The following is a 25,155-nucleotide window of genomic DNA, read 5'->3' as shown; positions in this document are numbered from 1 at the left end:
AACCTGTGCCTAGCTCCCTAAATTTATGCAACTCTCTATTGAAAATAGTTTGAATCTTTGCCAGCTGGACAACTGTTTCAGACTCACATCTTTGTTTTTTGGAAGTCATCTTATTCCTGACAGTTTGGTTTTCATCTTTTCTTTACAGCCATGCGTTCTCGTTTCAGTATTGTTCTTTGGCTGAACTAATTGTTTTCACTTCCTAGCATTTACTCTCCCCTTGTATGCTTACAGTGCAATCATATCTTCTCTCAGCTTTTAATTGCTGTGTTGAGCAAGAAGAACTCACATAATCTCTTCTCATAAGATATTTTGTCTTGTTCCATTCTCTGTTTAAGTTAATAAGGTTCTCCCTACTCACTGCACCTTGAATTCTTTCTTAAATGCAGGTAATCCAAACTATGGACATTAATTCTGAAAATGGTTTACCGGTGGCCTCCACAATGACATTAATTCTTGTGCTGTGCATCTGTCCTAGGAATTTTTGGCTGATTACACTGGGACACTGTTTGTTATGTATTATTTTCTGACCTCTCCAACCTTGTGTTACTGGACAAAAAAAAAGAAAAAATAGACATATGTTGACTTCTTGTGCAAAGGTATTTATTATAATACCAAATATGACTTGACCCAAACCAAATTAGAGGTCCTCTAATTTTCTCATGACCTATACTTCACCCATCTCATCAAAAATCTCTGCAATTCTGTCTTCTATCCCTGCTGTTTTTGGAAAAAAAAATCAAATATGCTAAATCTGTAACAATTCCCTTCTTCCAAAAATCAGAGGATTTTTTTATTCAAACAGGGATATCTATTGTGTTGACTATGGTAAACCCATTATATGCTTTCATATTGTTTGTTTCTGCCTTACATTAGGCAATGATATCTACTTCACTTGCTGATTTTATGGGCAGTCTTACCTTGATTGACTGCAGGGCAAAATCTTGTCAGTAAGTAATTAAAGACGTAGCAATGCCATTAGTTTACATGTTCTTTGTAATTACCTGTAATTTGAAGTAAAAAGACTCTGAAAAACTCTCATCATTTTATACCCTTATGTAGGCTGATATGAACCAAAGCCCATCACAAACATCTCAGCTCCCCCATCTCCAGAATACATCAGTTGTGAGAGCATCCAGACAGTTCCTCCTGCAATTTCCACCTGGTGTTCTCCTCTTGGGACAAACCTCTTGCCCAACAGAGAGAGCAGAAAGGAGGGCTGGGGGAGGACGCACACAAAGACCTGACTCTTTTTCTGTCACTGTCACTCCTGCCTTTAATCCCAGTCACCAACATCATGCCATAACTTGAAATGCTGTGAGTGAGAAAATCTGAAAGGGTCCAACCAACCTTCATTGTTTCCTCAGACTTTGTGCCCTGAATCCAGTGGGTCTTATGGGCCTAAATTATTTAGATATTTTTGAGAATCATTCTTCTAAGTGGATAAAGAGCATCTTGGTATTCTGAAAATTACTTTTTTTCTTTAAGTTGAACTTTTTAGATAAAGTGCTAGCAATTGTTCTGCTGGCCCATTGAAAACCTAAATTAGTCTTTATTGGTTTTACCAAGGCAATTCAGTTCTAAAGTAGAAAAAGGTTTTCTGTGACTAGAAGATTAGCTATAATAAAAGTGGAAGTGTTTTTAATAATAATACAGTGGTATCCATGGTGCCTAAAATATTTATGTAAATTATTAATTCAAATTATGTCAACAGACTGATTCAAGTAAATACAAATATTTTCTCCCTAGGTGTTTGTAGGTAGATGCTAAATGTTCATAGAGAGTTCTGGCCACAGATTTTCCTAACACTTCTCAGCATTTCATTATGGTTTAAATGATAGTTTTAAAAAAAATCAGTTTAAATCATGATGGAAGTTAATTCATTGTTAAATCATGTTCCATTTGGGTTCTGCCTTTCTATCTTGCCTTGCTACAGTTGTTCTAAGGAAAATGAATATTTCTGCTCCCAACTTTTGGTTTAGAAACTTTGAACACATATAGTTTCTTACATTTTAAAAGGAAATAAAAACTTAATGTAAAATTTTGTTAAAAAGTTAATAAAATGGTAATCTATTTTTTAAGAGCATGAAGGCAGTTACTATCACAAGGCTGCCATAACACTATCTTGCATAATTTAGATGTTTTACACCCTCTTGATCTAAATGTCTTGACTTTGTTTTTAAAAAAGAGCTTTTTGTCTCGAATCATGCACTGCAGACAGCTCTCTACTCATATGAAATCTAAAAACAAATGTTTTATAAATACATAAATCCTCTCACTCACCATTTTATGTTTTCCACTGCTACAGCAGGAAACAGGAACAGGTCTCCTGTTGGCTTTACATTTCCTGAGCCTCATGCATATCCAGCAAAATAGTTCGCAAAAGGTGGCTAAACCAGGCAGCTCCCTCACTCACGTACTGCATCAAGTTTTCTACCTCTAACTACCATGAAATCTAAGATATTTTTACCTCCAAGAGATCAGTTCTCTTTCCCTCTCTTGTACCACTCCATGATACTTGTGGTTTGTATTTCTAGTAGATACTTCTTCCTTCTACAGGATAAAAAGCAAACAACATCAAAGATATCTTCTTCCATCTTGGGAAATCTATCCTGGATTTTGGCAACTATAAATTATTACAAGTATATTTTCCAGAGTAGAAAATCTTTGACTCACACTTTTGATAAAAGTTTGAGTTATCTGGGACACAGTTAGCTGGGTCCACCCCCTCACACACACCCTTTTCATATACAGAGTTACTACACTAAAAAACAAAATTGAGTCATATTTTTGGATGGCTTTTTTTATTGTGGTAGTAAAGTGCATAGTGCAACGGAGTCCTTACCCTGATGGTGACCCTGGACAGCCACAGAGAAATAAATAGCCATGAAAAATTGCTTATAAAAGAGGCACTACAAATGACAAAACTTACACAGCCAGGCAGAAAAATCAATAAATTCATATCATCATGAGACCCTGCTGTGATGCAAAAGTTTTTCAGTAGCTCCCACCCAGGCACCTAAACACCTTCACAAGTCTTAGCCAGTCCACAGCAGAACTTACAGCAAATAAACAAATTACAGAATAAGGAAAGCACCACAGAAGAAGAAGAAAAGGACACAGAGAATGTGTTTTCATAAAAGCAGATCACAGAAAAGTGACAGGGGATATTTAGTTCTCAAACCTGCACCAGGCTCTTACCACTTTAAGTATGATGCACAATTTACAGCTTTGACTGATTTTTATTGCATTCAAATGTGACATATTTGAGAGGGACATTGATTTCCTTGTGTCTGTTTGTAAGCACTTAAACACATTGTTCAGCAGCTTCAGAACTGTGCCAAGTTCATAACAATATTTCATAGTAAAATAAGCCACTCTCTCCTCTCCAAAAACCTCTCTGATGCTTTACCATGCTCAGACAAAATCTGATCTCATGAACATTACCACCTGCTTTTATTTTGCCTTTCATTCAAAAAAAATAGCTATCAGTTACACAAAACCCTTTATATGCTGCATGGGAGAGCTCTGTTCTGATGTCTCTGCCTCCCCCTTGTTGTGCTGCCTTCTGTTGTACGGGAGCAACTCTGTTTCATGGTAAAGTGCTGCAGTTAAAAGGATATAATGAAGTATATTATAAGCCACTACAGACAGGAGAACACACATCTCCTCCCCTTTTCCACTCAGTGCACTGACTACAGTTCCCTTTGTGTGAATCATCTGCCACAAAAGAGACCAGGAGATATTGCTGATGTATTTTTTTTAAGCATTAGTAACTCTCATGAGATGAATCAACAGACCTTCAATGAGTCACCGTTGCTGTTCCTTCCTTCTTTCCAGGCAGCTAAGTAGTTATTGGAAGAGAACTGGCTGGATGGGAGGTAACATCTATCTGAAACTGTATTTATTGCCTTGGAATTAAAGCAAGTGGGTTTTTTTCAAGTCCTACTCTAACCATCTAATATTTGGCTTTAAACAAATCATTTCACATGTCTTTTCTTTGGGTCCTTGTTTATGCAGAACTGATAATTTTATTTTTTTTTCTTCTTACTGCCCATAGCTGAAAATTGCTGTATCAACTAAAATACAGCCATAAAAGTATGGAAGTTGTTTCCAAGTGCTCATCTACAAGACAGCTGCAGTGCAATTAGCATAACTGAAGTAATTAATAAATAATGATAATAAATAATTTTCTTCTTAGGGCATATTTGGCCTTTGCATGATCTTTTATGAGAAAACTTGGTACTTCCATTAACTCAATTATTTTTGTCCCCCAAAGCAATCTAATGTACTGTGTTAGAGGTAGGTTTTTATTTTATTTAGGAAGTAGGTATTTATTTTTGAGTGGTTCATTGGCAGTCAAGATTATTTCAAAGTGAGATAAAATAACTTAGTTATTATCAAAATCAAATCCCTCCTTATCTTTGTCCTTACACAGATGTTTACTCATGATGAAAAAGGTGTTGTACTGAGTTCTGATGTCCCTTCATTTTGAGTTTAATTATAGCTATGCCTTTCCAAAATATTGCAAGTTGTGTAAGTGCTTGTCTGCCAGTAGAAAGGGAACTGCTGTCTCTCTCCAAGGCGAGAGAAGCCAGGAATTTTTTTTTTTTTCTTTTTTTTAACTACCTTGCACCTGGAGAGTTTTTGGCCATATTCAGGTAGCCTGTGTGCAGTGCAGTACAGTACTTCTGAGTCAACTGGTATATATTGTATATTTAAGATTAAAATCACAGGTGAAGATAATAAGGCTCAGCATGGATAAACAGGCAAAGGTTATTACAGTAGAGAGAGGCTATTCCAACCTAGGAAATGAAAGAAAAAAAACCCAGCTAGTTATTCAATCAGACAGACAAATATATCACAATATGTTTGATCAGTCATAAAATTAAATTATGGAAGAATTATTTTAACATATTTGATTCCCATTAATTCAAAGATGCTTTGTTCCTGCAAACTGAAAGTAGAATTTAGACTTATTACCTGTCCAGTTGTTGAAATTACTGGTCCATCTATAAATGGTACTAGACAGAAGATATTAAAGTATTGTGAAGGAAGAAGGACAATAATGCATTAAAGTTCACTCCTTTTAAATATATAGCAAAGCAATTTGTTTGTGCACAGTCTTGCCTTACAATCTAACACCATAGTCATATGCATAAGAAAACAGCAGCTCTTGCTGAATCAGGTCAGCATCTCTCAGTAGATCTGATTCCCTGTCCATTCTCAAGGAAATGTCACTACAAGTTTACAGCTGCCAGATGTAGATACTGCACACAGCAGACGCTGAATCAAGTGCCTTCAGGCTGCAGACCAAATGGTGGAGAAAATGAGGATCAAAAATATGAGGATAGACACTTTAGGGGGTGTTTTTTCCTGCATTCAACAAAACATTTTCCTTTATTTTTTATTCTGATATGATGGTTTTTCTGGTGTGCAGGATACTTGGAAAATTTCAAGATAAAAACAAACTGAAAAGGTCATAAGAAGCTTCAGACATTCTGAAGAGTGATGTATTCCTAATGAATTTGCACAGGAATTGAATAAATTTTGTTCACCATAAATGTTCACCAAATCTTTAGTCTTTGGGAAAAAAATCCACCCTTGAATTACTATATGTATTTTTCTAAATATTATGCTGTAATTTCTTCCAAAACTTTGATGATTAAAGCCATTCAGCTATACATGTTTTCATTCCTTTACCTTTCACTTATAAGTTAATTTCCCTCGTCCTTTCTATACATGTTTATAGACTTCCTGTGACTGAAGGTAAAATGTGTTTTAAAATATTTCCTCCAGCAAGAATTTCACTGAGAGAAATCAGTAATACTGTTGCAGAATGTCAGAAATCACTAATATTTAAAACTAACTTTACAGATACATCATCAAAATGCTAATGCCAATAGCTGTACTTCTTACTGTACATCCTTTTTTGCAGGGAAGTAGTATTTTACCCATACATATGGCAATCTCTCTTCCCACACATCTCAAGTCCCTGAACATCAGGGCAGGGACTGGGAGGAAAAGGTTTCTCTCATTGCAACTCAACTCAGCTTCAAGATTCCCGGAGGAACATGAACAAACGTAGGGCCCTGGGATTGACAAGATGCATCCCATGGTCCTGAGAGAATTTGCTGCTGTAGTTGCCAAGCTATGCTCTGTGATATTTGAAATGTCATGACAGTCAGGCAAAGTCTCCAGTGACTGAGAAAAGGTAAAGAGAACCCTGGGAACTCCTGGTCAGCCTTAACTGTCTGCCTGGTAAAATCATAGAACAGATCCTCCTGGAAGCTGTGTCAAGGCATATGCCTGACAGGGAGGTGATTAGAGACAGCCAGCATGGCAGTCGCCAAGAGAAAATTGTGCCCGACTAACATTAGCCAGTTCTCTCAGGACTCTGGGAGAGCATCTCATTGGGTTCCATAGACTTATGCACATTTGGGTTCCTCAGATGGTCATGAACCTGATCTCTACTTACAGTGAGAATTCTTTGCTCCCCCAGTCCCCATCCTGCTGTCAGTCCACTGGGGAGGCATGGGAAGAAAGGTTGTCATTGAAGACTTGAGGACAAAAGAGTTCAGTACCTCAGCCCTCTCCTCATCCATTGTTACGAGTGTTCCACCACTGTTTATTGGGGGAGGATGCACCTTCTTTGACCTTCCTTTTCTGGTTAACAGACCTTTGGAAGCCCTTTCTGTAATTCCTTGCATCACTTGCCAGGTTCAGCTTCCTTTGGCCTTCCTCGGCTGTATTTCAACTCTGTACTCTTCCCAGGTTTCCTGTCCTTGTTTCCACTGCCGGTGCATTTGCTTTTTCCCTTTAATTTGATCAGCATTTCCCTACTCAGCCATGCCCATCTCTTGTTTTCCTTGTCTGATTTCTTGCTCCTGCAGATTGCCAGCTCTTGTGCTCTATGGAAGACTTCCTTAAAAATCTGCCTGTTCTGCTCTGCTCCCCTGTCCCTGAGGGTAGTCTGCCTGGGAACCCTATTAAATATCTCCCTGTGGAGCTGGAAGTTTGCTTTCCTAAAGTTTGCCTGACTTTACTCCTTACCTGATCCGTATATCTCAGGACTGCAAAATCCACCTGTGCATGATCCTGATGCCTTGAAAAGCTGCCTAGAACAGAGGCTGGACAGTGTTAAAGGAATAAAGTAGGTATTAATTAAAAGGCCTTTGAAGGATACACCCTGGGCAGTACAGGAGCCTGGCCATGGCTCCACCCAAGATGGACGCCGGTCACAAGTTTTCACACTTTTATAAGTTTTGGTCCATTTACATGTTGGGGCCAATTGTTCAATTACAGCTTCACGGTAAGAACTCGCATCCTCCCAGACTGCTCTCCTCAATTCAACCTTGTTTATACTTTTTGGGCCCAAAGCTGCAGTGCTGTCCTTGGTTCTCAGGCTGGAAAAAGATTGTTTTGTCTAACTAAACTGTGAAGAGAACTCACTAACACGCCATATAAAGTTCAGAGCTATATACTCATGCAGTACAGAATCTGGAAAATATGAAATCTACATCTTAAGGAATCAATCCCTTCAGCTCAGGCTGTCTCCAATCTTGATGTCCCCAATTCACTCATTAAGTTGGTGACCCTCAGACACAGATGGATTGTTCATTCTCCACAGAAAATCAACTTGTTCCAAAGGCTCAGAGAGAAAATGAGCCTCACTTATACCTTGTGGATAGATTTACATATGAGAAGTGGATCTTATATAACATTAAATCAAAGCAATAGCTTTACTCACCCTTTTTCCCTTCTCGGCCCTTATGGAAATGACTGCATAAGATTCAAAAGAATGTAAAGTTACATGACTTTTCTTTATTTTACCTGTAACCCACAGGCAAATATAGAGTGTGTCTAGTCTGTACAATGAGCCCCTATGTTATAGAGATGCCTGAGCTCTTTCTGAGAAAGATATAGCATGTCCACACAAATCAGCACTCAGCTATGCTGGGATTGATCCTCGGTGCGGTGTAGTCTCTCATTAGAACTAATTTCTGTTGGCACAGCATCATGCTGATGCAGCTGTGCAGCTTCCAGAGCTGGTTCATTTGGCACTTAGCTCAGGGATCACTGAAGTCTTGGGCACGGATGCACACTGTCATTTGGTCAAATGAATGAAGGTGCTGCTCATTAGTTCAAATGGACTTTTCATTTGGGAATTAGATAAATGGTGAAGCCATCCAGATGCTTAGTCCCATTATTGTAAATACAGTTATGAGTTTTGACAACTACCTGATTATTAACAGACAGCCAAGCTACGCAGTAATTCCTGTATTGCAGTCAAGCAACTTGGATCAACAATTTTTCTCTGTTATGTTGCTTTGGTAGCTTTAATATTAAGTCATGTCCTTTGAGAAGTGGCCTCCTTAAAGCAGGTCCTGTGCTCCAATATGGCACTTCAGGGTAGCATCTGTAGCCTTTTCCACCTATTTCTGGCAGCCAGGAACAACCTACCAATGTTGTTTCCATGCCAGCATTGGCATGGCCTCTCTCAGCCCTGCACAAATGAGGGCACTGGGGAAGGAAATTTAGAGATGACATTGTGAAACTATCTTTAAACACAAAGATCTGAGTATAAGTGGGAAGGGTGGACAGGATAGTTACTTTCAAATCCTAGATTGCCTACTTTTCTATTCAGTCTTCTATCTGTTAAAGGCAGTGGGAAGGATTCCAATAAGTACATATATCAGACATGATTTGACCATTTGATAATCTTGACCATTTGATAGATTTCATATAAAGATGTATAGACCACTAGCTCTAGAAACATCTATCATCTCTCTCTTTTTATTAAGTTTTCTTTCATTTTCAATCATTTCACTGAATTCTGTCTACAGGTTCAGACAGTGAGCCCTTTGTTGGAGGTGTATTTACAAACAAACTGTCCAAGAAGTTTGGCAGATGTTGCCCTTACAAAGCTACAATATTTTCAAGCTGTTGTTTCCCCAGAACAAATATCTCTCTGGCAGATTCAGTTTACAGTTTATAGCTTATTGTTGTAAGCTATTTTACAGCCAAGTGAGTGAACTCTGATTCTAGATGTAACATGGCATTTATGTTCTAAGAATAGAATTTCAAAAGGATTCTAAAGATGTTAGAAACTCATCCCTTTGATGTAAGTCAACTAAAACATCAGTCAGATCCATTTGAAGGGTAGAAAAATACATCAGGGAGTGTAAGAGAAACAAAGTACAAGGGAAGACGTGTTTCAAAGAAAGCATAATGGGGAAGAAGGAGAGAAATAGAGAGATGGGCGTACATTAGACAGGTGGTTGAGAGAAGAGTTGTAATCCCTCTGCTTTTTTTTCCCCAGTTTATGTGTCTTGAGAACATCCACCTACTGCTTAGCATCTAGTGAGTACCCACCCATCTATTAACGTCTCTTTCTTTGCTGGCAGCCTCATTATAACTAGAGATCCTAGCCTGAAATTCATCGACAAAGACCAAAGTAAAAAACAGGGGAGAAAAAAGATACTTGAAACACAAGGAGTTTCAAGGAAAATGGGAGATCTAGCTGGTCACAGATCTTGAATGCCAGAAATATTTATCAGCTCATCTAACTTGACCTTGTGCATAGCAAAGGACACAGAAATGTGTGCTGCTTCCCCTGCTGCTGACCCTCAGAACTTGTGTTTAACTAAAGCATACCTACTAGAAAGCCTTGAAAGGAAGGACCCAAGAAGCATGGACTCCCTACAGACGGTGCAGTCATAGAATCGTGGAATCATGGAGTCATGGAATCAGAGATCAAAGCATGCCAGGTTAGAAGGGGCCTCAAGGATCATGTGGTCCAAACTTCCTTAAAAGAAGCACAGTCCAAAAAAAATGTCCTAGCACCCTGTCCAGCTGAATCTTAGAAGTGTCCGGTGTAGAGGAACCTACCACTTCCCTGGGAATATTATCCCAGTAGCTGATTGTTCTCATTGTGATTGTTCCTTTTGTGTGTCCCCAACCTGTACTCATTACCCTTCATCTTTTCTATATGACTTCCTACCAAAATGATGTCTCCATCTTCTTTGCAGCCACCCCTTAAATACCAGAACAATGCTGAAAAGGTCTCTCCCAAGCCTTCTTTCTCAAAGCTAAACACAGTTTCCTCAGGCTTTCCTCCAACAGGCTTTCAAGTATTTTGATCATCTTTGTGGACCTTCTTATATTTGCCTTTGTTGAACTTCACAGGTCCTTATCAGCCCACTCTTTCAGCCCTATCCAGGTCTTCCTGCACAGGGGTTCAGTTGTACCCCTTCATTTTTATGGGCAAATGCCTCATGGATTAAAGATGAGGAAATGGCGAGACCTAAATAGAGCTAAAAGCAACACAGAACAAAAATGAGAAGGGCATTTTGTTTGCCAAAGTTGCTCTCCTGTGTTCTGAACAGATGGCTGACAACATCCTGAGACCTTAGAAAATTGAATCGATGAGAGAAACGTGTTCAGATTTAATTATATGTAATTGCACAAGGCACAGAAAGGGTAAAACTAAGCCACAAATCTCAGCATACAGAGTGAATTTATGTGGTAGGAGTACATAAAAATTCACTCTTGTTAAATTTTATGAAATTTTCATCACAAAACCCTGTTCTGATGGAATAAATTGCAGCCCACATTAACTTTTTTTTTTTTTTAATAATTAGGCAATTTCATACATTTGTTCAAAGTCTGATTATTATTCTCATTTCTTAGAAAAACTGAATTTAGTTTTACGGTATTTAGTAGACTAGAAAATAAAAATATTATTAGGAAAATTCACTTCATTACCTAAAAAGTGACCAGTATAAACCTCTGGTCATTTTTTTGCAGTTCATTTCCTACATCTTTTTGAAAAAAAATCTTATGCTGAGTCAGTCATTCTGAATAAATGCTCACATATGCACAGGTATGTTAGATAATTTTTCAATCCTCCTATTCAAATGTTTGACAAAATAATACCACTGTCACATCAATCAAATATGCATTTGAGTAAAAGAGATTATATCACCGAGGATTGTATGTGTAGACAGAGACTGAAAAGTACAACATACTGAGAGGAAAAAAGCTAAACAATTGCCAGTCTTTTTATATAAGTTATACTGAACTTCTGAACAAACTGGATGTTGTACTGGCTCTGTCTGAGGTGGAGTTAGTATTCTCCCTAGCAGCCCATATGGTGGTGTGTTTTGAATTTGTGCCTGGAATAGCTTTGATACCACACCAGTGTTTTGCCTATTGCTAGTAGTGCTTGCGCAGCGCCAAAGCTTTCTCTCTATCCCAGTCAGGAGACTGAGGGTAGCAGAGGCATTGGAAAGGGACACAGCCAGGACAGTTGATCATTGACCAAAAGGATAACACCTTGCTCAGCAGAAAAGTTGGCATAGAGGAAAAAGAAGGAGTGGGGGCAGCACAGTGTGCTCAAACCCAGCCTTGAACTCTTCATTCCCCCAGCCTTCAGAGTCAGGATCTCAAGGGATGTTGGAAGAGCAATTGCCAGTAAAAACTGAGACAAAAAGAACGTTGAGTACCTCAGCCTTCTGCCTGTCAGTTGTCACCAGGCTACCTGTCTCATTTTTTGGGGGTGTGATATTTCTTTTGTCTTCATTTTCAGACTAATGTGCCTGTGGTCAGATATTCATCCATTTCTGTTAAGACCTGTCATCTTAGAGATGTCCCTGGTTGGAAAGTACTTATTCCATAGACTGAAAATGGAACTAAGAATGAAGAGTCAGAACCAGTAACATAACTTGTGTGTGAGACATCCCATTTGCAGCCTCTGCCCATCTGTGAAGCTCTTTTCATTGCCATATTTCATGGCTTTTTTCAGTCCATCAGTCTAGAAAATACATTTTGTCACCTTTGGTATGGGAATTGTGTTTTTAGGTAGGTTGAGAAAGGAAGTCCATAGATGCAATATTATCTTCTCTAACTTTCAGCATCCCAGCAGATACATGCACTGAAAATGGGCTATGATGAGAAGATTTTGCTGGAAAGCTATTCTTTCCCTAACTATAAGATTAAATATAAAAATATAATATAAAAATATAATATAAATTTATACAATTGGTACTAATTTCAAAGGGACCGATTTTCTCAGAAAACTACAAATTTAATTACATATCTTTTAGTCTGTGATACAAATTTTAGTTTAAAGCCATGCATAAAGTTAGATTATGCAGGGACAGAGCTTCTACTTGAAATATCTTTATTTGCCAGTTTTCTTCACTTTCCCTTTTAAAATAAGAAAAACTTTCCTTTAAAGACTTAGGGATACTTCTATCCACAAGACCAAAGGTTTGCAAACAAAGAAGCATTCTGGTGGCAGTTTTCAAAAATTCTGAATAGACAATAGTCAAAGTAGACCGTAGCAATATTGACAATGTCATCAGCTGCCTCAGAATAAGAGAAAAAGTCTGCTAATAGGTCTTTATTTTACAGTCCTGTAGACAGACAGCTTTTGGGAAACTATTCAAGCCTGACAATAAAGAGATCTGAGGCAGTTCTTCAAAGCAAAATTAAAGGAGAATTATACACACACTCTTGAAAATAGATTTGAACACACCATACAATTTAAGTACTGGAGAGGTTTTACTCTAATTCCTACTTTGCCTGGGTTTATTGGCAGAACCACTGAAGTTAGAAAACATAATAACATTAAAACTAAATATCTTTATTTCTGTAACAGCAAGCTCTGGCTTGTACAGATTTTGTGCCTTGTAAAGAGCAAAAGGACAAACAGACTAAATCCATGGCTTATAAAAGGCAGTTTATTCAACAAATTAAATTCGGCAGAGAACAGAAAGAACAACAGCTTTTCAATTTTTTTCTTTTAGAAGTAGCCAATTTGAAAAAAAAATCAATTATGTAATAAATTTGTGTTGAAAGCACATTTTCTGTAAAAACTTTATTCCTATCCATTCAATTTTCTTAAAAATGTTGTCAAGTCAATCTGATGTAACCCTGTGAAAATCTATTAGGTCACGTACAAAGATATTTCTCACTATTTATCAGCATTGTTAGTGATAATGAACATGTATGGTGCTTTTACCCCAATTTATTTGCCTTGCTGAATAAGAGTTTTACAATAGTGCATTATCAATTCAACCTAAGCAGAAACCACAGCTGTACTGGAACACTTAGACCCTAATTGGGCACCCAAGATCTTTGAAGGGAATTAAAAGGGAGCTCTGGCTTTTTTATTTTGTGTGTAGGAAAACCAAATTAAATTGAACTCTTGGTTGTCTTAACTTCTGTCTGTTATCCTCATTTGTGAATGCTGTAATTGATAATTCATTCTCTTTTAACCCTTTCATCTGATCTTTTCCCACCAGAATAGAATTTGCAGCCTAAAGATATATAAACTAAGTCTCAGTGAGAAAGTCATAATTATACTACCTTATTAAAATAATTTATATATTATTAATCACACTCATCATTCAATAATAGTTATCAATAATATATTTGCCAAGGATGACCTGAAGGAATGACTAGTAGGGCTTAATGGAAATTTATAAAATTTCTAAACATGGTTTTAATCATACACTATAAACAGAGCACTTTAGGGCTTACTAAAGATCCATTTCTGTTGGAAGCCAGGATATTCCTCTAATTGCTCTGGAGGACTTGAGACCCTGACAGGGGGTTCAGAGACCTTGGCACAGAGTCAAAGACACCTGTGCCTTCGATTTTAGCCCTTGGAAAAAACTATCAACTTTTTATGAAGATGTACAAGCCACAAGAGTTTGAGTAGAATGTTAATTAATTTATCACAGGGTGGGAAAGTAGAATTTTGGGGTTTTTAGAATGGGGGTTCAGGAGACAAGATGGAGGGATTTGGGCGTGCCTTGTCCTTCCTCTTTCTTCTTCTTGTTCTCCATCTTCTGCTGTGATGGTGGCACTTTTGGATTGGTTTAGAGTAGAAACTGACTGTCTAACATAGGTGATAGGTATTGGAAAATTGTTTTAAATAAAGTATACATAGTTTTTAATATAAAAAACTAACTCCATCTCAGGGGCATGCAGTGTGCCATGAAACAACGTGCTGAGCAGATCTCAGCGGGTCAGAGAAAGAACGTTATAGATTACAGAGAATAAACAACATTGAGAATGAGAGCCAAGGAATTCTGACTCCTTCTTCAAATGAGGGGCTGGGAAAAGGAGACTTTCTAACACCTCGGGGTCATCTCAACACCAGAGACCTTGTCACATTTCTTTTCAGCCATAAAATGTCGCATGGATCTTACCCACAGCATTATTCGTTCACTGCAAGAATTAATTGCCCGTCCCTCAAAATCAAAACAAAAATTTAGACTTCTCCATCTTTTTTTTATCAAAATGCTTATTCCTTAAAAAAAAATTTAAAAAGTATAACCTGGAAGGCTGCAGAATGCAAAGAATAATGCAATTGGTTGAGGGTCTGCTGATGAAGTCAAGAAGTTTGACTTCTAAAAGTCAAACTCCTACTCAAGTTAGAATGAACTGAATGTGCCTATAAATTCAGAAAGATGAATAGATTATGAAAAGATGACTTAGCAGCACACATTTCTATTTGATATGACTCTTTACTCTTTGGGAAGCATAAATGAATGTGTTTACAAACACTGCAAACAGATTGTGAGCACCTCCTGCTTGCTATTTCAGCTGCTACCGAGGTCTCCTTCTCGTTCGACGTGGGAAATGGGCCGGTGGAAATCGTGGTGAGATCTCCCAACCCGCTCAACGATGACCAATGGCACCGGGTCAATGCCGAGAGGAACGTCAAGCAGGCCAGCCTGCAGGTGGACCAGCTTCCCCTGGAGGTCCGGAAAGCTCCGACAGAGGGACACACGCGGCTGGAATTGTACAGCCAGCTCTATGTTGGTAAGGCGCAGAGGAGGGAGCCGGGCTTTGCTCTCACGGTGCTGAACATTCTTTGCCTCGTGTCTTGCCAGCAGCACTTAGTGATTGTGGAAAGCTGTGCTCCTCAAGCGTTTGTGGGACAGCAAAGGGGGAAAAAAGAAGGAAAAAAAAAAAAAGAAAACGAAAAAACAGGACAAATATGTCCATAATTACAGAAATACAAACATCAATTAAGATAAAAATATTGTGCATTAGGAACTTGTCCTTTTTGTCTCTCTACACCTGATCTCCTGGCTGAAAATGCCTCCAGCAGACTGCAGTGCCAAACTCCTTTTTTGCTGAGAGTCTCTTCCCAAACACACAAACACTTTTTCACCACAGAAGTGAAAATTTCTGCAGAGTTCTTGCCAGGACCGCATGTGCCTGCAGTGCCCATCCTAGCCTCGGCAGCACTTCCAGCCTCTTTAGATTTGATCATTGGCCGTACTTTTGCATTCACAGCTCTCACTGCAGTCTTCTCCCTTTAATCCCGTGGGCTATTTATTCATTTGATGTATGAAAGTACCACACAAATGCATTCCTTGGAACCAAGTTAGGCCAGCTGCTTTCTGGAGCTACTGGTTTCCACTACATTTAGGGCAGGCTATTCCAGCAGCATTTGTATTTCTCCAACTGTGAGCTGCAGGGCTGCAAAGTGCTGACATGCCAAGTGCCATTAGCTGGAACCAGAACTGCATGAAATATTGAGCAAAGAAGCACTTTCATACCTCTCTAGATATCTGTCACAAGAGAAGAAGTGAAAAGAGAAAAAAATTATCTTTTTTCTCCATGTTAGTTAGCATTCAACAACTCAAATGAACTAAAAATTATGTTTAAAGCCTTCATTGCCATAGTAATCAGCCCAGTGTCACTGCAAACTGTGTATAATGTGTCACCAGATGTGCAGGTGTTATTTACAAGCTCAGATTTTCCTTTGCTGCTGTGATCCTAGAAATGGCAGTTTCAAAATAAGCTGAAAGATAAAGTTTGTTTAAAAGAGGAACACTTAACCTTTAAAAAATACCAAGCCTTTTGCTGTAAACAGGAAGAGATGGATTTTTTTTCCTAGCCTGAGTTCTTTGAGAATTGTTGATAATGATGATTTTATTTGGTAGTTTTGAACTGACTGTAACACCAGCAATGTTTTGAAATATATAGTACCTTTATTGCCAAAAAAACGAATGTCATCATCTGCACCAGATTTTTTTTCTTTCTGAATTACATCTATTTCATATAACTTGGTGATTGGAGCACACATACCAGAGAACAGCTTTAAACTTTACCTGGAGTCAGACCTAGAATGAACTTGAGTTGAAGTGCCCAAAATTAATACCTGAAGGGACCCTGGAGGGTAATGATGAACAAGAATTGTTTTGGTGCCTCCTTTTCTGTTTTCTGTAGAATAAATATCTATTCTTTGTGTGAGCAAGGACTGAGGGGTGATGACTTTGTGTCCTAGGTGTAGGACAGTCACTGAGAGGGCAAAGAAGGCTTTTCATCACTGCAATATATATGAGTGTACATAGAATGGAATCACACCAGAACACCCTCTGCCATGTGCACTCAGCAGAGACCAAGCCTTGCCTGCTCCTGCTCCAAATCATCCAGTTACTGGTACTTGGTTTGAAGCAGCCCTCTCTGGTTTGTATTTAGTTCTCTTCCCCACTCAGGTGAATATCAGCCTCTGTGGTGGTGAGCGTTCAGATCTCCTCAGGGACTCTCTGGCATCTGCAGCACTGCAGTAATCAAAGAGAGGAGGGATGAGCAGAAAAGATGCCAGCACTGATTTTTATTTACTCACATTTTTTAGTTTGGGTTTTTTTGATTGTTTTTTCTAATCCAGCCTCAGATAAGACTTACCTAGCTGAAACCACATTTTTTCAGTGAGTGTTTACTCTGGGTGAAAAAGGACAGTTCTTTTTAACTGCTATAAAAAACCATCTCAACCCAGATTGTCAAATGTAGTTTTTCAGTGTTCCACCCCCAGTTTATGCTCTGAAAAGTAAATAGTGTATGTGATGTTTCTTGGAAATCAATGTGAATATTTGCTATTGTAACTGGGACTGGAAATTTGACTCCCTTTGTCTTTGCCCATTGTGGCTTTGAAAAATCTAACACTCCATAGCATATTACGGCATTATTACAAGCTCCCACCATTACTAATCATTAAGAGAGAAAGGCTACACCTTAGCAGTTCAGCCAAGCTCATTTCTTCCACTCTTATCTCTAAAAACATTGAAGTTGAAATGAAAGGAAATCTTCCAGGGCTAGAATCCCAAATGTCTAATTAGTATAAAGCAAGCATTGATAAAAAACTACTATTTATGCTTGCTAATGATATGATATCAAAGGGCCAGGTTCCACTGACTTATTGTCATTAGTACAAGGCAATTATAAAGAAGTTAGCTTAGGCTTAGCAGGATATTTCACGTGAAGCAACAGGAATTAAACCCATCCAGTGTTGTCTCACAGTCCAACGTTCCCTCTCAGGTGCTGCAGGAGGCCAGCGAGGCTTCCTGGGCTGTATTCGCTCCCTGAGGATGAACGGGGTGACACTGGACCTGGAGGAGAGAGCCAAGGTCACACCCGGGGTGAAGCCTGGCTGCTCTGGCCACTGCACCAGCTACGGCATGTACTGCGCCAACGGGGGCAAGTGCGTGGAGAAATACAATGGCTACTCCTGTGACTGCTCCACAACTGCCTACGACGGGCCATTCTGCATAAAAGGTAAATACTGGGCCATTCTGCATGAAACGTAAATGCCTCGTGCAGGAGGCAGAGTTAGGGGGGGAGCTATTTGCCTGAGGGGGAAAAAACCATGATGCAATTGATGCTTCAGCTTCATTAAATAAACAAGTAAATCCTGTTTAGTACTTCTTGCTAACAATTCAAACTATACACCCATGTGTATGTTTAAATGTGGGTATTTAAAGCCACACCTCTTATGAGGACTGCATGTTTAAATCAAATAGCACAGCAACAAAATGCATCAGGAACGCCTGTAGTAGTAGCAGGTCTGGCAGAGGGTATTCCTTAGTCTTGAACTGCAGAACCATAAATTCCAACTAGCACAATGTCATAGTAACTACTTTAGAAGAAAACCGTGGATTTCAACAAAAGCTACCTAGGTATGACATTTGGGTTGAATATCTCATATATTGGGAGGCCAGCATATGGCTTAAAAATTTTATCCATCTGTAAGTAGATCAAGTCTTTTAGTACCTCAAACTGTGTTAGGGATTGGACCTGCTGGGATAAGGGAAGGCACAGAGCTCCCACATTTATGCCAGTCCTTTGGAAATGCTTAAAATATGTTATGGAATTTCAAAAGCAGTGATTATAAGATAACAATGTACTGTGGATGCACAGTTCTGCATAAGAAAGAAAGTCAAGGCGCAAGGAAAAGCGGGATCCAACAACAAAAATTGAGAAGAGAAGTACTAATTTCTTTTTTCTTGTTTGACTGTCTAATCCACCGCTTTCCCTAATAATTTTAAAAGCTTTCTCAAAGTCTCAGATAAAAATGTTAAAAAAAAAAGTGTGCTCTTCTCATCAGTATCCCTGATGTTAAAGAAACCTGTAGCTTCATAAATTGCTCCTCTTCTTTTACATTCCTCTCTGAACCAGGAATCCTGCAGGCAGTCTAGGTCACCAGACACCTGAGTCCCCTCATGAAGCTAATTTGGCAGTAGGGGACAGCACCTGGCCTTTGATGTTCTGGTTTTCAACTCTTTCTCAGGGATTTTTTTCCAATTCAAAATCTGAGAATTATTTTGCAAATATCCTTACCCAGCTCTCTTTTAGCCACACTAGTAGGAAGCATAAAGTTTACAGCAGAAATAGGCAGTCTTTTTACCTGGTGCTGTGTTGTGGACTGCATTTCCTCCCCACACACTTCAACCACTTTCATTTATATCCATGTACGTTCACTTTTATTTCATTTTGTCACAGCAAATCTTTGTCCATTGCTGATGTTGCTCACATACTGGACCATCCTCTTCTAAAAGCTAAGGGATTGTTTTCATATCCCCAAATATTCACATCAGTAGATATGGATAAATCTCTGGCATGATTATTTTTTAAATTCCGATAAAAATGATGTATTTCTAGTGCAGCAGAAGGGGAGCAGCTGCTTCTCTAGGTAATGGCTTCCACTGTGCTTGCATGCAGGAATTTCATCAGCTTTCACCATGCTGTGCTGCTTCAAAAGCAAATTATAAACCATGTCCTTTCAGTTCAGGACTGTTCATACAGCAGCTCCTCAGAATGTGAATACAGTAATTTCGGTTAATTTAGCAAATGATTTTTCATGAATAATGGTAATGCATATTTAGTATTTCTGTTCACTAATGCAGTTATATTGTAGGGGAAACCTGTTCAGGCTGGAATTAGGTCAATCTCTCACAGATCATGTGTTGACACCAAAAAAAAAAAAAAAAAAAAAAAAAAAAGATAATTGAAGATAATTACTGCCATGCCATATTCACTGAATTCACTTCATAGCTTTTCTACATTGCCAGAACTCACATTGACTTTTATTTGTGAGGGGTTTGTTCCTCTTATGGATAGATAAGCCCCAACCTTCCACCAAAACTAGCCCTAAGCTAAAAAGTGTTTAATTTTTCCAGGATGTGGAGCTAGCAGAATAAAAACATACCATTAATTTAATAATAATTGGGAATAATTGAGCACCTAGCATAGGCAAACCCTGGTTTTGGCTGGCCTGTAAGCACTTCCATAGCAATGGCAGTAATATCATATATGTTATACTCTTCCCCTTATCAGTGTCCCAGTGCAGCCAAGGGCCCAGAGCTCTGACAGGGATAATTTGGGCATGTGCTGAAACTTGCTGTGAGCTGGTGCTCATGCAGAAGTCCTCTTGTTAGAGCAGGGATGTCTGTGCCATACGGTGTTGTGCTATTGAAACATGACATCAGATCTCTGCTTTCAATATCAAATCTGTTCCAGGCTAAAATGGGCTCTCTAAATCCTTTAGATCTTATGTACAAGGTTTAAATTGCCAGTTTCCTATCTGTTAGTGCTGAAGACTGCTGTACTCATCTAGAATATCCCCAAGTGTGATGTAGTGTGGGTGAGTTCATGAGGCTTGCCTACAGAAAGAAGAATGGGATACTGGGGAAAAAGCTAGAGGATAAATTACACAAAACAGACTGGGGCATCCTATGATTGAAATAATTGTAAAATCTCTGTAACAAACAATGCTGATAATGAGGTCTTTGGAAGAATTCATTTACAGCCCATTACATTTACATTGTCAATTTAACTTGCATTACGCCTTTTTAATCGAGTAAAGCACTGGAACAACTGATGTGTGTTGTCAAGCTTCCTAGATTTGTGAAAGAAGGGAGTCCTACAATTTCTTTCTAATAGCAGCTCCTGGAATCTTGTACTGTGTCCTCTTGTCCTATGAAACAAGATTGAATGTATTTTCTAGAAACAAAGGGCAAACATACATAACAACTGCAAAATAAGTAATGGCAAAACAGCCAAGTATGTTTTAGTTTAAATAATATTTTTAAAATTTATAAAAATTTGAAAGGTTCTGGAAATTTGGAAAGTTTTTTCCGTAAAATAAAATTATGTCTAAATTATATTTTAATTGATTTTGATGAAGAGATTGTAATTGTTATATTTCAATCCATTTTTTCATTAACACTTTGACACTTCCCCTCTGTAAAAGCACTGAAATATCTACGAACATGTTTTCAAATACTGTATGATCTGTTTTCAATGATTTTTTTTTTCTTTATAATGACAGAGTTGAATACTGCTCTGTCACTTTTATAACCTGCACCACAGTATGCTATTTCTTGATGTGTAATGCTGGGTAAGTCACATTCACTAGGAATTCCCATTGGCTGCCAGAAAATAACATGGCTAGTGCTTTGCAGGATAGACTAGGACTAGGTTTCATTATTTCACTCCTCTCAGTAAATATTCCAGGCCAAATAGATCTGTTGATATGATAATCAGTAGTGCCTGACATCCCATTCAAACCAATATGAGATATTACCAAAAAAGTATGCCACTCAGCTGGAGTGAAAGGTGGCACAATGTAACCCTTACAGACTTCTCTTCCCATTGATTTTCTTTTGCCACAGGAATCTTTCCTTATCCAAAGGCTTCATTTTGATATTGGAATCACTTGGCTGCAGTGAACTTCTTGGGGTTGGTTACATGCTGAAAGTGCTAGCAGAGGAGATGGGAAAATTGAAGGAAAAAACCATTGCTATAAGGAAATCACCATACAGGGGTCCATGGGTAATAAACACACTTCGCAACAAAAGCAGGCCTCGCATGCTGTAGATTCTTTCACTGATGGAATCTGTCCTAAGAGCCTCTGACTGATGACTGACAAGAAATTGCATTGTCTCCAGCCTTATTAGCAGCACACCACAATGTGAATGATGTTGTAGTGGTCTGGAAATTACACTATTTTTTTTACAAGGACAAAAAGAAGTATGAAAATGCAGTCTGACATCTATTTTAACTTTATTTTTGTTTCGTATTTGAGGCATATGCAATTGGTTTTACTTCTCTCATTGCTCAGAGAGATTGCTCTGAGGAATAGCTGAAGTGTTTCTGCCATCCTGCAGATTGCTTTCTGACCTTTCCCTGTCCTTTGTTTAAGCATAAATTCTCTTTTTTTTCCTCTCCCACAGCTGTCTTATCATCATAAAAGCATTTCAGAGAAAAGAATTAATTTTTGTTTCTCTAAAAAACAAACTCCTCCCTTTAAACAAAAAATAAAAATAAAAATAAAAAGCAAAGGTCAAATGCAGGGCATGTGCCAGCATTCTGATGTGGGACATTCTCCAGGGAGAAAGCATTCCTCCTTTGGTATTGAAATGCATTGGAACAACAGTGGGAGAAGAAATTACACCCACCAGGAGTGAGGCCAAAAAGAAAATTTAAAAAAAAAATTAAATAGCTGGTGCTATGACTCATGTGCCTTCAGGTATGCTGGAAGGGTAAATTCAAAGCTTTCCAGTTTCTCTGCAGTTACCCAATTTGCATTAACAAACAGCAAGGAGATGCTACACTCTTTTTCCTTTTCTCCTTTGGAGTAAAGCTCAGATTCTCAGTGTGAATTCTTGCAGTCCTTAAGACAATGCCCGAAATGAGCTCCTTCATGTTTGTTTTTATATTTGTATGAACCCTGAAAGCACTTACAAGTAGTATTGTCACAGTCAGATTTCCTTCTTTTCCTGCTCCCTTCTATGTCTCAAAGAGAAAAAACAACTTTTTACTAGGCTGAGTGGATGCAAGGCACATCAGGAGGCAGCAGCTCTGCACCCTTAAACCTACTCTGACTGACACCCAACCAACTCCAAATTCTGCCCTGGTTACACTCATTCAATTCCCTTTATTTGGCAAAAGCATTGCATTGTTTTGCTGAAAGCAGTGGTGAGGTAACTCACTTCTTCATTTTCATAGTTGAGAATCACAGAACCCAGAAAATTAAGGCAACATTCCCTCCCAGACCCCAGAAAATTCTGCTGTTTTCAACATGATTGTGATGTGTCCGCTGAAAGTTACATGAGAAGTTTTCTTCAGGTTGTTAATGTTAAGTTTCCACTCTGGTAAGTCTGAATGCTGCAGTCAGGATTTTTTACCTGTAGGACTCAGGTTTTAGCCTCTTTTGGATAAATACATATACTCACAAAAAATAGATATACTTTCTAAAGCTATTCCATTCTTTGGTTCTGTCAATATTGCCTTTTTAAACATTCACAGTTACGCTCTAGTGCTTTGAAAGTTGCACTTCAGTGCAACAATTCTTTCATTGAAAAAAAAACCAATGTTTTTCTTTTTAAAGGAAAACAAACCTTCCCAATAGTACTTACATATCTTTAAGAGATATCAATCTGGCTATAAATTATTAGCAACCTGACTATATTATTGCAAGCTCACTTATCATCCATAATAAACTACTTATAATAAGAACAAATTCCTTATTTTATACACAGAAAACAAATCAGAGGAATAATTTTAAAAGAAAAATAATTAGTCCTGGCTCAGAAAATGAGATGATCTTTCTTGGTCAGACAACTAAAATAGGCCTGCTTTAGTGTCATGGCTCACTGAAAGCAGATGTTTTGTGAAAGTTAAGTAGAGCAGCCTCAGCAACACTGCTGGCTGCTGCATGCCTGTGCAAAGGCAGCTGAGAGACACCAGACATGTGCAATATTTATACATCTGCATGCTGCTTAAAGAGTTTTGGCACCTCACATAGGGCATTTATGCTTACAATAGCTCTGTGATGTGAGAAGAGGTTTTTGTTATGGAAATGCAGAAAGCAAAGGAGGGCAGGAAGGATCTGCTCAGATTTAAAGTGGACACCTGTAGTACAGGAAGGAATTGAAGCCACGTCTCACCTATCGAGGTTGTTGCTCTGAACACTGTGAAATCAGGAAATGACATCTCTAATATTTCTCAAATGGCTCTTGCAAGGATGTAAGTTTATCTCTGAGGTTCCTAAAGAGCACTTCCATGGACTCCCTGGCAGGACATCATGAAATCCAGTCTGTTGTACACTTGACATCACATTTTCTTCATCCATCCAATTTTATTTGATGGTGACATGGAAAAGTTGGTGCTTAGGTTTTTTCTTTTCAACCACTGTGGATATTTCTACTAGAAATGGAGCTGGCTTATCATTTAGATTTGCCAGAAAATACATGGCACCTGTTGCCACTCCCTTACTCTGAGTCTGCTGTCCCAGACATCAGATCAACTTTCTATCATACTTTCAAATCCATACAGAATGAACTGCAGCTACAACTTTCCTGACATTTTTAGGCTGTCTGTGGCATGCACATTTCTGTCCAGGTATAGAAAGGTGGAATAAAGCCCTGCTTTGCAGGGCTAGTACAAAAGCAGATTCAGAGCTCAGCCTTGTTTAAGCATATTAAACTGCTTCCTGGCAGAATCTACCTGTTGGCATCGACTAGGGAGGCTGGAAAGTGTCATGAATCAGGTGGCTAAACCCCATCTCCTGTGGCACTCCTCCTGTTCTGCTGAAGGTAGTGGGAATCTTTGCATGGATTTATGATCACTCCCCATAGTTCACTGGTGCACGTTATTTTGTATATCCCCTGATTCTGATAGTTCAAGAAAGCCTTTATTATACTGAAAACTGATACACTCATACAGAAGAAATAAGTCCTCACTAGGTTTGTATTCTATTAAGGCCCACAAGCTGTGCTTTGGTGGAAAGTTCCAACATGCATCACAGATTATTAGAGTAAGATCAGCCAGAAAATGAGGGATGTAGAGCAGCAGCTTCAAATCCCCACTTCTTGATATCACATCCTAAATGTGCCTGAAGGTAGAATAAAGTGTTGAGTAAGCTAACCAAACAAATGATAAGCATTATCACTTTCAGGGCCCTCAAATTCTCTCCCAGATCAACAGCTGTGAGATTCTGACCCTTTAATGATGCCCTATGGCCAAAAGGTACCTCAGCAAACAAGTCTTAGTCTTTGAGACCACAGTCTGGAAGTAATTTTAGGTGCTCCCAAGCACAATTGTTACCATAAGATGAACAAGCAAGCTCTGGTTAATCTATATTCAATATTCATAACTACATGTAAAATAACAAAAAAAATAACAGAAAGGAAATTATGCAAAACGAAAGAGAGTTTACTCAACCATCTACCTTGTCTGAAGAATCTTTGTAAATGCACCAAGTGTTAGAATGTCTCCAGCAACTGTCCTTGCTTAGGATTTTGGAAAAGCTACTTTTCACACCAAGAACTCCATGCAGGGAAGACATAGCATTGAGCACTGGCAAGCAGCATCACAGAGTAATAATTTTAACTTACTGACTCTGAGTAGGGCCAAAGAGGCATTTAGGAACCCCAGATGGGACCTGCTTACAGCTGTAGAAGTCAGCTTTGTGAAACAAAGAGGAGAGAGTCTTTTCCTTCTCCAATTTCTCACATGCTTGCCTGGCTTTGTAATTGCCAGGATTTTATCTCCACCTTTTGTAAGGCAGATATGCCCTGTTATGTCCATTAAGTGAATAACCAGCACTACTTCCTCCTTGGTTTCCAGGTAAAAGGTGACAGGAATCTGATCCAGTGTACTCAGAAAACTATGAGAAGTTCAGTCATCAGCTTGAGTCAGTGAGAGCTGTGCTACTAAAGAAGGGAAATTCCACTTCTTACAATGTTACCCTTGAAAAGGTCCTGTGTTTAAATTGGGGAGGTTGGAATTTTGGTTTGGGATTTTTTTGGCAGCTCCACAGATCTGCCGCTTCCTTATTTATTAGAA

The 25,155-nt window shown here is 38.6% G+C and overlaps 1 protein-coding gene across 1 annotated transcript in view; it reads left to right on the top strand.

Annotated features, from left to right (window-relative positions):
• CNTNAP2 (contactin associated protein 2) overlaps window positions 1–25,155 on the top strand; it is a 1,023,368-nt gene that overhangs the window by 914,375 nt on the left and 83,838 nt on the right. The window contains exons 17-18 of the mRNA XM_058800058.1: window positions 14,620–14,838; window positions 17,347–17,583. Coding sequence (XP_058656041.1) covers window positions 14,620–14,838; window positions 17,347–17,583 — 456 coding nt within the window. The remainder of the gene's footprint in view (window positions 1–14,619; window positions 14,839–17,346; window positions 17,584–25,155) is intronic.

The sequence above is a fragment of the Ammospiza caudacuta genome, chromosome 1 (assembly GCF_027887145.1).
Source record: "Ammospiza caudacuta isolate bAmmCau1 chromosome 1, bAmmCau1.pri, whole genome shotgun sequence".
In the NCBI taxonomy this organism is placed as follows: domain Eukaryota; kingdom Metazoa; phylum Chordata; class Aves; order Passeriformes; family Passerellidae; genus Ammospiza; species Ammospiza caudacuta.
This window is presented reverse-complemented; position numbering and strand designations above follow the sequence as displayed.